Source organism: Vombatus ursinus, unplaced genomic scaffold (genome assembly GCF_900497805.2).
Source record: "Vombatus ursinus unplaced genomic scaffold, bare-nosed wombat genome assembly UNPS02014786.1, whole genome shotgun sequence".
NCBI classification, from domain to species: domain Eukaryota; kingdom Metazoa; phylum Chordata; class Mammalia; order Diprotodontia; family Vombatidae; genus Vombatus; species Vombatus ursinus.
The window spans coordinates 2,004,870-2,017,648 of NW_020954564.1; the positions used below are offsets into that span (position 1 = coordinate 2,004,870).

Consider the following 12,779-nt stretch of genomic DNA (forward strand, 5'->3'; position numbering starts at 1 on the left):
CCAGAGTTCTTGTGTACAGAGAGCATAGTTCATTCTCAGCGTCACACAGCTGGTGGCTGACTTCGGACTGAAAAGTCAGTCCATATTTGAAAAAATACGTTGTTCTCTTGTTTAAAAAAAGAATTAAAAAAATAAGCTTGTCGTCTCCTGCTGATTTAGCATCCAAATGAAGGGTTTTCCCCCAGTATTTCCAGAACATTTGTTTGCTCTTGCAAGAAGTCTACCATGCTAGATAAAACAGAAGTCAAATGTCCTGCCCTCTTACTTCCCTTTTAAGTCAGTTCCTGTCAAAAGAGGCAGGATCCCCTTAGACCTCGGGCTCTGTGCAGGTCAGCAGACAAAGACCGACTCATTTGCTTGGTGGTGAGCTCAACGTTTTTGGCTGCTTCCACAGCTTGGCTCAAGGACAGGCTGAGGTCATCCAGGTCAACAAGATCCATTTCAGACAAGCAGCGGTGGCCTGGAATTGGAGTTGGAGTTCGGTGGCTCTGAGACAAAGGTCTCACCTTGGCAGGTTTTTTACCACTGGAGTAATGTAGAGGGGAGGAAGCTGAGGTAGGTGCTACTGGGGAATAGTACCTGGGGGGATGCAAAATAAATAAGTGAATGGTAAAAACCACAAGGACCACATTGTCCATAACTTAAACGATCCCCTTCTGTTGGACCATAAATCTTGGATGAGCCAAATATAATGAAGCATAGAGTGCTTGGATTAGAAATGTCTGTGTTCCTGATCAATGAATAGAATACCCACGAATAGGACACGTTCTATGTTATGTTCTTTAGTTAGAAGGGCTCAGACAAAAGGATCAGAAGGCTTAGACCTAGGAAGTGGAAGGGTAATGACCCATTATTAACAATAAACAATAGTGCATTTTTTTGATCTTTTGAAATTGATCATTCATTTCCCATAGAGTCTCTGGACCATTTGGGTTTTTTCCCCTCTTTCTTTTAGATTTGTGCTTAGACTGTTGCTCATTAGCCCCCTACCAGGAGAGCGGAGAGAAGAGGGGACAAAATTCTGATTTCTCAATTTAGACAAATGTAGGATGTGGAAGGAACCTCAGAGATCCTTGAACCTGCAGCCTTGAAGCCACATGTGACCTTCCAGGTCCTCAAGTACAGCCCTTGACTGAATCCAAACTTCACAAACGAATCCCCTTAATAAAAGGACTTGTTCTGTAAAAGTTGGACTCAGACAAAAGGCTGCACCCAAGGACCTAGAGCGCCATATATGACCTCAAGGCCAGAGGTTTCCCACCCTTGCTCTAGTCCAGCATGTTCGTTGGCATGGCAGGAAATAGATTCAGAAAGAAGAAAGGACTTGCCAAGGTCATAGATATGGCATAGTAGAGTCAAACCAAGGTCTTTTAACCCAGTCAGCCAGTAAGTCAAGTCATTCAGTCAGTCAGTCAGGTAGTGCCAGAATATTAGAGCTAGAAGGAACCATGGAAACCATGAAGTACAATTTAACAAAGGAAAAAACCAGAAGCTTAAGGAGGGTAGTTAGTGTGGACTAGCTCTCAGGCATCCTCTCCAATATCCTTTTGAGAACCACATATTTTTTTTTTTTTTAGTGAGAGCCACATTATTACTGTTTCTCCAATTTAATCAAATAGTCAGTAGAAAAGAAAGTAGGTTGTGTGGGGGAATGGTGGCAAAGGTTCTTCATGACTTTTATCTGGCCCTGATTTTTCGATGATCTAGCGTGGGGCCTTGAATACAGTAGATGAATGATTAGGGAAAGGCAGCATGGTACAGTGCCTCAGTGTCGGGAAGACCTGAATTCATGTCCTGCCTCTGACACATACTGGCTGTGTAATCTTGGTTAAGCAACTTAACCTCCCTGAGTCTCAGTTTCCTCATCTGTAAAATGGGGTTGGGCCAGGTGTGGTAGACCACACCTGTAATCCCTTACTGCTGGGCTAGGCTGAGGCTGGTGGATTGCTTGAGCACAGGAGTTCTGAGATGCCAATTAAGTGTTTGCACTAAGCCTGACTCCAATATGCTGAGCCCCCGGGGAAGGGTAGGGGAGGGCTCCCAGGCTGCCTAAGATGGAGCAATTGTGAATTCATCTATGAAATGGAGATAATAATAGCACCTGTCAGGGTTATTGACACGTGATGAGGTGAGCCGATACTTGCAAATCACTCTGCAAACCTTAAAGTGCAATATAAATGCTGACTATTAAAAATATATATGTATATTTGTATATATATTTGGATGACTATTTCAATATAATTAATTTCTTTTACAACCTTATGTATTTTATCTTATGAATTAAAAATAAGTCTTCTGAGGAGTCCATAGGCTTCACCAGACTATTGAAGGAGTCTAAGATACAAAAAAAAGGTTAAGAACCCCTAGCCAATGTGCTACTGTCTGATCTCCCTCTTCAAAATTACTTCGTGTGTGTGTGTGTTTATGTATATGTATAACATATACATGTCCACACACACACACACACACATATACATATATATATATACACATATATATATATACACACACATATATATATATATATATATATATCTGTTGTTCTTCAGGTCATTTCAGTCATGTTCAAGTCTTTGAGTATTCCTTTGAGGTTTTCTTGGCAAAGATACTACAGTAGTTCCTTCTCCAGCTCATTTTACAGACGAGGAAACTGAGCAAACAGGGTTAAGTGACTTGCCCAGGGTCACACAGCTAGTAAACACCTGAGGCTGGATTTGAACTCAGGTCTTCCCGCTTCCAGGTCAACTGAACAACATCTCTGTATGACCTTGGTTAAGTCACTTAACTTCCCTAGGCCTCAGATTTTCCATCTCTAAAATGTAGCAAGAATATAGAAAGTACCAGCTACAAATATTGCTTCTTTTGCCATGCTACACTGCTTTTTTTTGTTTGTTTCTGACTTTTGTTTTGCTTTCCCGACTGGGATTTCCTATCTCATGCAGGTTGAAGTCTGGGTGCAGGGACCACATATGGGCCCAAACTGATGATGCCCTGGAGCCAGACGGTAAGAGAGTCAATTACTGTCTTCAGTGTCAGCATTTACACCTTAGAAATCAGCAAACCCTCCCTACAAAGCAGGATTTGATTTATCATTTTGTTGATTGTCTAGGCTTAAGAAAGCAATGCAGAAAATATTAACAATGCAGATTTAAAAATCTGTTGTGTGTGAATTTTTTAAAAGAGAGCCAGTTGTGAAACATTTACTAGGACACTGTTGGTCTGAGCACACAGTTGATCACACAGAAACTAGGACCAGCTGCTCTGGGTCCTACTTGGTTCAGTTCAGACATCTCCAGGCTGCCTCTTTAGATGGCTGCCTGACTCCTAAGGAGAATGAGCTGATTTTCGCCTTACTGCAGCTCAGAACTCCTGAGCACAAGTGGTCCATGAGCCTTAGCCTTCCCCATGGCAAGCATTATCAGTGTGGGTCATCACATCTAGTCATTCTGCATTCTGAATGGAGTTGGAATTTATGTCATAGCTAGGTCTGGATTAATGAAAATAACATATCCCCTGAAATGACTGGCATTATTTGGATTTTCATTGCCTACTTCCATTGGGCCAAGAACAATTAATTACTCATTTTTTTTATATAATTTCATATAACTTTGAATAGTGTAAACTTAAATCATGTGACCACTTCACAGGGTTCACTGTTTGCACTAATGAGGACCTTGCTGTATGTTACATGTAGAAAAGAAGACAAAGGCATTATTGCTATCTACTCAGTAGGCCCTGCCTGAGCCTAGCAAAATTGCTAGGACATAAGAGTCCATATTCATCAGGAAGGAGAAGAGAATGGTTCTTACAATGTGGAGGGTGAATAAGGCACAACAGGAACCGGTGGGACATAAGCGAAGGTTGCCCCCGCTGGAGCTGGGAGTGGGGGTGCTAGATACCACACTCCAGGAGGATGAGGAAGCGATGGCGACGTCGACTGCTGCTGACGTTGCTCAGATTTCCGAGCGGGGCCAGAACTTAGAGGTGCTCCCTTCTGTGTGCCCTTGTCTATCCCTGTGGGGAGGATAAGCACCAAAGACAGTTGAGCATTACCTTGCCATGAGAAGAAGGATAGGAGACGTGGAGATACCTGCATCAGGTGGGAGATGGGATTATTTCACCTCTAGGACATCTGCCTTCTTGACTGAGATTCTAGGGTTCTAAGATCCTAAGGCTCTAAGGGTCTTTGACAGATGAACAGCGCAGGCCTCAATTGAATCACCTTAGCAGAAGCACATCAGAACCCTAAGTAGGTGATGTTCAGATGGCTCCTCTTTTGGGCTCCCTCTCTCCCTTTGGGGAACTGGGACTAGAGAGAGAATTGGGGGTGTGGTTAGAGGTTTCTTTCTATGTTCTGCTACTATTCTTCCAGTATCCTCCCAAATCTGCCCATCACCATCCTCCTTCCTCAGCTCTGTTCTGCTGTACCTGTCTTGTCTGAGGGGGTCTGGGTCAACAATAGTTGAGGAAATAGAGGGTGACAGAATGTGGGTGAAAGACAGACAAAAAAGAGGCCAGGAGATATGGCTAAATCTTAATGGCACAGCTGATACAACTTAGAAACAGAGGCTTTTGTAGACCTCTGAACTCTTTCATGATTCTTATCTGATCTGGCCCCAGGAAAGATGACACTGGAGATCTTAGGGCTATACAAAAATCTCTAATGCCTCCTGTTGTCAGAGGATGGAACTGTGGTGCTCTAGCGCGAGAATTCCACATACACACACATACACCCCGAATCTAGCTCCTATACGGTGGATAAGACTAACAGCTCTGCCCATGCCTACTTGGTCCATGACTCCTAAGAGAGGAACTCTCAGCTCTTCTCTCCCTTATAACCCAATTTCTGTCCTGTTTTGTATAATAGATGACTAGAGATTGACTTGTCTTTGCTAAAAAGGCTTTTTATGTTATGGAAACACAGACAAGAACCTCAAATTCAAGGTGACTTTAACATTTTTAGGAGGGGGGAGTAAGGAATCAATTTCTGTCCTACCAGAGGGTTCCTTGTCCCTCTCTGTGGGATTCCTGGGTCTGTGACACATTGGACACTGGGTCTTCTTCATGCTGTCACTAGGAAAAAGTTCCTCTGGATCCTTGCTGAGAGTGTTGTCTAAAAAAATGAAAAGCAATCATTAAAGGAGCCCATGGGTCCTTGATTTACTCTCATTGAGCTCAATATGGGCAAAAGAATTGTGTCCAAAAAAAAAATCCCTCCTTCTGTCCTCTCCTGGCTCAGAGTTGGGGTTAGTTCTAAGGCCATGTTAGGCAAAGGATGTAGTATGTTCTTGGCACCTAAAGATGTCTTGGGGGTGGAGGGTAGCAAGGTTGGTGGAAGAGACAGGACAATTAGTTTGTGCTTCAGTGGGAGTTTCTTAGTGACCTTGGCACTAAATGTTCATGGTTTCTCCATTTCATGGTTAATGGAGGCAGTTTCAGACAGAAACATCTATGAAGGAAACATTGTCCAATGAGGCATGCATACTGCACATCTGATAGAATATAAGCTTCTTGAGTGTGAGAAGTTTAATCTTTGTTAATTTTGTTAATTTACCCTCCCCCCCACCCCCTACCCCCACCCCCAGCACACAGCACTGTGCCTGGCAAACAACAGTTGCTTGAAATAATACTTTGTTGAGTGAATGATTAATTGCCCAGATCCCTAGGATAAGAGCTCCAACACTACTAATATGTATTTCTTACTAATACAGAGAGCTCCTGGAAGTCAAAGTTAACTCTGCAGGCTGGCCTGGCCTGGGCTTATCCTGGGTAGACCCCAGGAATGGTCGTTACCTGGAAGTTTCTTCCTCAATGAGTGACAGCGGGGGCAGGAATGAGAATTATTGTCTGCCTGGAAGCGCTGGGAAGATTTGACAGAATATTCGTGACCTAGGGATACAAACCAAAAATGGTAACTGTTTGCCACACCATGGAAATGGATGCAGATCTAGAAATCAAAAGCTCATGATGAAATCATGTTATCACCAGTGATATGAGCCCTAAGTATGGAACAAGCTTGTCACCTGTTGGTTATTGGTCAATCTGGCACTTATCTTAAAATATAGAATCAAGTTGCCAGACCTGGGTCCCTGTGGTTCTGGTTTGGTTTAGAATGGCCCTATTGCAGGGTCCTAAGCCCACTGGATCATAGATTTAGAACCGTAAAAAGTACCTTTGAGAACATTCAGGACATTGAAACTCTGAGCCATTAAGGTCCAAGGTCATAGTTGGGATTCAAACCTTGATCCTTTAACTCCAAACCCTTCCACTTTACCACCACACTATCTCATGATACAGGGAACTTTCTCCCTGAATGAACATTCCTCCTTGGGTTTGCCTCAGTTTCTCAAAGTCTTCTACTTGTTTATATTTTCCTGAAAGTCAGGAGTCACATAGAAGGAAAAGGGGAAGGAACAGCAGAGAATAAATAAAGATTTTCTTTTGTGCCACAACCTGAAGCTATGTGAGAGCCAAGGTCATGGAGCAGAAGTGTTCAATGTGAGATGTCCCCAGGTATTCCAGCATTCCAGTGGGCCTTCTAGCCTTCTTTCCTTCCTTTCATTTATAAAATAAGTTTTATTGATGCCTTTTGCTTTCATGTCAGTCATTTCTGGATACCAACCTCTCCCTCAAACTGAATTGAAACCTCCCTTATTATAATGAAAAACAATCAAGCAAAAGTAACAACCTCTAAACATAGTTCCTTGCCCCTGTGCTAAGAGGAGGGGTGGGGTGGGGTTGGGCAGGGGGTTCTTTATCTGTTTTCTCTGACCAAGACAGGTAGGACACAAATTTAATGACACATTATAATCATTTTTGTTGCATTCTATTGATATGTAAATTGTAATTCACATAAGCAACCATAATTAATATTTTTGATACAGTTTAATGAGTGTTTTTAGTTTTTTTCTTATTTTCTTATTAGTTCTTTAGTATCTATGATCAACAACATTAATTATTTTCACTGATAACACATACCATTTACATATTTTCTCCTCCCTTATAAGATCTTTCTAATACTTTACCTAGACTGGCCCCAAGGCCAGTGAATCAGGCTTCAGCATGTGGGATCATTTGAAATGAAGAAGATCTTGGAATACCTTCCCACCTCAGTATAATGGCTCCTTTTTTCTCTCACCTGTGTAGAGGCCCCGAAAGTAGACTGTGTCTGTTTGCTTCCCTTTGGTTCCTCCTTTTATTCTGTCTGAGGGGCTCTGCTCCTCACCTCTGCTCTCCTCAGCCTGGATCCTGGATATAGATTGTTCTGACTCTGAAGCTGGAATGGCTAGAGTCCAAAAGAACCAGAAGAAATCATCAGAGGTGTGGATAGCAAAACTCTCTCACAGAAACATCACACTGACTTCACTAGAACTCTGGCTTACCACCAGGTAAGCTGCCAGGCCCATGTGGCCTCCAGAATAGCCAGTCACCCTTCAACCCACCCCCTTAGTGCAACACCAGACATGAAGGTCCCCCATGGGCTTCAAGGCAACACCAGTGCAGCACCAGGTAAACAGCCAGGGCCTGCAGCCCCTGACACAAGAAGCCTGAGACAGTGCCCCTTTGACCCTGGGAGCAGAGATCAAATTTAAAAGAAAGGAAAAAGGTCACAAAAGATGATCAAAAAACAACTGAAAAAATCTGACCATGGAAAATTATTATGGTGACAGGGAAGATCAAGACACAAACTCAGAAGAGGACAGCAATGTCAAAACACTTGTGGGCAAAACACCTGTTTTTCCCAAACAAAAATGGGAAGTGGTCTCAGGCCCAGAAAGAACTCATGGAAGAGCGCAAAGGGAGTTTAAAATCATATAAAAGAGGTAGAAGGAAAATTGGGAAAATAAATGAGAGTGATGCAAGAGAATTATGAAAAAAGAGTCAATAGCTTGGAAAAAGAAAACAACTCCTTTAAAAGTACACAATTGGCCAAATGGAAAAGGAAGTACAAAAGCTAACTGAGGAAAACAACTTCTTAAAAGTTAGAATCGGGCAAGTGGAAGCTAATAACTCAATGATACATCAAGAATCAATTGAACAAATTCAAAAGAATGAAAAAATAGAAGGAAATGTAAAATATCTCATTAGAAAAACAATGGATCTGAAAAATAGATTCAGGAGAGACAATGTCAGAATCATTGGACTACCTGAAAGTCATATTCAAAAGGAGGACCTGGACAGCATCTTTCAAAGAATTATCAAGGAAAACTGCTCTGATATCCTGGAACCAGAGGGCAAAATCAGCATTGAAAGAATCCACCAATCACCTCAGGAAAGAGATACCAAAATAAAAACTCCAAGGAACATTATAGCCGAATTTCAGAACTATCAGGTCAAGGAAGAATATTTCAAGTGGCCAGAAAGAAACAATTTAAATATCAGGGAGCCACAATCAGGATTACACAGGACTTAGCAGCTGCAACATTAAAGAATCAGAGATCATGGAACAGGATATTCTTGAAGGCAAAGGAGCAACAACTACAACCAAGAATCACCTACCCAGTGAAATTAAGCATAATACTTCAAGAGAAAATTCAATGGAGCTGAACTATTTACATCCCTACATGGGAAAATGATACTTGTAATTCTTAAGGGAAAAGAAGGTCATTCAATGAAATAGAAGGTTTTCAAGCTTTCATAAGGAGAAGACCAGACTTGAACAAAAAATTGATCTCCAATATCAAGACCCAAGAGAAGCCTAAAAAGATTCCTCCTTCTGTCCTCTCCTGGCTCAGTATTGGGGTTAGTTCTAAGGCCATGTTAGGCAAAGGATGTAGTATGTTCTTGGCACCTAAAGATGTCTAGGGAGTGGAGGGTAGCAAGATTGGTAGAAGAGAAAGGACAATTAGTTTGTGCTTCAGTGGGAGTTTCTTAGTGACCTTGGCACTAAATGTTCATGGTTTCTCCATTTCATGGTGAATGGAGGCAATTTCAGACAGAAACATCTATGGAGGAAACACTGTCCAATGAGGCATGCATTCTGCCCATGTGATAGAATACTAGCAAGGTGATTACAGCAACATACCACAAAGATTATACACCATGACTAGGTGGGATTTATACCAGGGATGTAGGGCTGGTTCAATATTTTAAAAAAACTATCAACATAATTGACCATATCAATTAAAAAACCCAACAAATTATATGATTTTCTCAACAGATACAGAAAAAGCTTTCGACAAAATACAGCACCCATTCCTATTAAAAAACACTAGTGAGCACAGGGATTAAGGGAGCATTCCTTAAAATGATAAGCAGTATCTATCTAAAACCATCAATAAACATTATCTGTAATGGAGATACACTAGAAGCCTTCCCAATAAGATCAGGGGTGAAGTAAGGATGCCCATTATCATCACTATTGCTCAATATAATACTAGAAACATTAGCTATAGCAATAAGAGAAAAAAAAGAAATAGAAGGAATTAGACTAGGCAATGAGGAAGTAAAACTATCACTCTTTGCAGATGATATGATGGTATACTTAGAGAACTCTAGAGAATCAACTAAAAAATTACTTGAAATAATTCACAACTTTAGCAAAGTTGGAGGATATAAGATAAGCCTAAATAAATCATCAGCATTTCTTTATATAACCAACAAAGCCCAGCAACAAGGGATAGAGAGAGAAATTCCATTTAAAATAAATGTAAACAATATAAAATACTTGGGAGTCTACCTGCCCAGACAAACCCAGGAACTACATAAACACAATTAAAAAACGCTTTTCACACAAATAAAGTCAGATCTAAACAACTGTAAAAATATCAATTGCTCATGAGTATGAGGGGCCAATATAATAAAAATAACAATTCTACCTAAGTTAGTTTACTTATTCAATGCCATACCAATCAAACTACCAAAAAATTATTTGATAGAACTAGGAAAAAATAACAACAACATTCATCTGGAAGAACAAAAGGTCAAGAATATCAAGGGAATTAATAAAAAAAACACAAAGGAAGGTATAGCAATACCTGATCTCAAACTATATGATAAAGTGGTAATCATCAAAACTATCTGGTACTGGCTAAGAAATAGAGTGGTGGATTAGTGGAATAGATTAGGTACACAAGATGCAGTAATAAATGACCGTAGTAACCTAGTGTTTGATAAACCCAAAGACCCCAACCTTTTGGATATGAACTCACTATTTGACAAAAACTGCTGGGAAAACTGGAAAATAATAGGACACAAACTGGGTATAGACCAACACCTCACACCAAATACCAAGATAAGGTCAAAATGGGTACATGATTTAGACATAAAGGATGACACCATAAACAAATTAAAAGAGCAAGGAATAGTCTACCTGTCAGATCTATAGATAAGGGAAGAATTAATGGCCAAACAAGAGATAGAGAGCACTGCAAAATATAAAATAAATAATCTTGAGTATATTAAATTAAAAAGCTTTTGCACAAACAAAATCAATGCAACCAAGATTAGAAGTAAAGCAGAAAGCTAGGAAACAATCTTTATATCAAACGTCTTTGATAAAGCCCTCATTTCTCAAATATATAAAGAACTGAGTCAAATTTATAAGAAAACAGGTCACTCCCCAATTGACAAATGGTCAAAGGATATGAACAGGCAGTTTTCAGATGAAAAAATCAAAGCTATCTGTAGGCACATGAAGAAGTGCTCTAAATCACTTTTGATTAGAGAAATACAAATTGAAACAACTCTGAGGCACCACCTCACATCTATCAGATTGGCTAATATGACAAAAAAGGAAAATGATAAATGATGGAGAGGATGTGGGAAAATTGGGACACTAAAGCACTATTGGTGTAGTTGTAAACTTATCCCACCATTCTGGAGAGCAATTTGGAACTATATTCAAAGGGCAACCAAATTGTGTATACTCTTTGATCCAGCAAAACCACTACTAGGTCTGTATCCCAAAGAGATCACAGAAGAGGGAAAAGGACTAACATGTGCAAAAATATTTATAGCAGCCCTTTTCACAGTGGCAAAATATTGGAAATTGATGTGGAATTTCTGAACAAATTGAGGTATATTATTGTGATGGAATACTATTGTGCTATGAGAAATGATGAGCAAGATGGTTTTAGAAAAACCTGGAGAGACCTATGTGAACTGATTCAAAGTGAAGTGAGCGGAACCAGGAAAACATTGTACACAGTATCAGCAACATTGTGTTATAACTTAGCTCCTCTCAGAAACACAATGAACACAAGAAACAAAAGACTCACAAATGAAAATGCTATCCACATCCAGATAACGAACAGATGGACTCTGAATACAGATCAAAGCATACATTCTTCATTTACTTTATTCATTTTTATGGTTTTTTTTCCTTTTGATCTGTTTCTTCTCTCATAACTGACTAATACAGAAATGTTTTACATGATAGCACATGTATAACCTATATCAAATTGCCTACCATTTTAGGAGGAGGGGAGCAGGAAAACTTGGAACTCAAAATCTTGTAAAAATGAATACTAAAAATTTTCTTGACATGTAACTGGGAAAATTACTTGGAAATAAAAAAAAAAAGCCATAGCTCCCAAAGAAAATTGAAAAGGAAGTGTGATGTCTTAGAAAGAGTGGTGAACACAGACTCAGAAGACTTGAGTTCAAGTTCTGACTCCATCACTTTGAACTACGTTATCTTGGATAATTCATACAATCTCTCTAAGCCTCAGTTTACTTATCTGTCAAAATAAGGGTGTGATAGTTATGACACTGCTTGCTTCTCAAGGTTGTTGTAAGAAAAGTGCTTTATAAACTGTACAATGCTCTAGAAATGTTATTATTAATGCTATTACTAATAAAATTACAAACCCCTTGATAGATGCACTTGAGAGATGCAAAATAAAATGCGATGTCTGAAGAAGAGATTGGTGTTGGTCTGCTTCTCATACTTCCTTCTTTACCTAACCTTTCTTTCCATTTTTCCAAATCCCACTATTCCAAACTCTTAAGAGACAGAGAGAGAGAGAGAATATTCCAATGGTACCATGTCTGAGATAGTACCCTGCTATGGAGCTGTTTCACCTTTAGGATGATACATACCTGTGGTTGGCTGGATTAGGAATTGGGACATATTAATATTCTAATTGGACAGCTAGGTAGCTAGGTAGATAGAGCTCCAGGCCTGGAGTCATGAAGACCTGAGTTCAAATCCAGCCTCAGACACTTACTAGCTGTGTGATCCCTGGGCAAGTCACTTAAATGTGTTTGCCTCAGTTTCCTCATCTGTAAAATTATCTGGAAAAGAAAATGGCAAACCACACCAGTATCTTTGCCAAGGAAATACCAAATAGGGTCACTAAGAGTCAGACACAACTGAAATGAATGAACAACGTTTAAATGAAGCTGATATTCAATTTAACAAATGCACTAAGTGCCTATTGCAGACAAGGCATGGAAAGGACAAAGATTCCACATCACCAACTGAAAGTTGAACAGCTCCACCTGAAGGTCCCAAAGGCATCTCAAAATTAACACGTCCAAAGCATATTCCTACGTGCACAAACATACCCACACACTCACACATTCACCTCTCCTCCTAACATCCCTGTTTCTGTGGAGGGCACCACCAGCCTTCTAGGCACCCAGAGTAGAAACCGTGGACTCTTCCTCATCTCTTCATCCTCACTCCTCATATCTAATTGGTTACTAAGTCTTCCTGATTCTACCTCTGTGACATCTCCTGCATCTATCCCTTCGTCTTCAGTCACCCAGTCATTATCTTAATTCGAGTCCTCTTCATCTCTTGCCAGAACATTATGGCAGCTTTTCATTGTCTT

General features: G+C 40.2%; 1 protein-coding gene across 3 annotated transcripts in view; it reads right to left on the reverse strand.

Moving 5' to 3' along the window:
• Nucleotides 1–6: 6 nt before the first annotated feature.
• The window catches only part of LOC114047098 (AT-hook-containing transcription factor-like), a 70,460-nt gene continuing 57,687 nt past the window's right edge, over nt 7–12,779 (reverse strand). For all 3 annotated transcript variants that reach the window (XM_027867824.1, XM_027867826.1, XM_027867827.1), the window contains 5 exons: nt 7,139–7,285; nt 5,794–5,889; nt 4,997–5,113; nt 3,810–4,014; nt 7–579 (listed from right to left, as the gene is read on the reverse strand). In XM_027867824.1, coding sequence (XP_027723625.1) covers nt 288–579; nt 3,810–4,014; nt 4,997–5,113; nt 5,794–5,889; nt 7,139–7,285 — 857 coding nt within the window. In that variant the 3' untranslated portion in view covers nt 7–287. The remainder of the gene's footprint in view (nt 580–3,809; nt 4,015–4,996; nt 5,114–5,793; nt 5,890–7,138; nt 7,286–12,779) is intronic.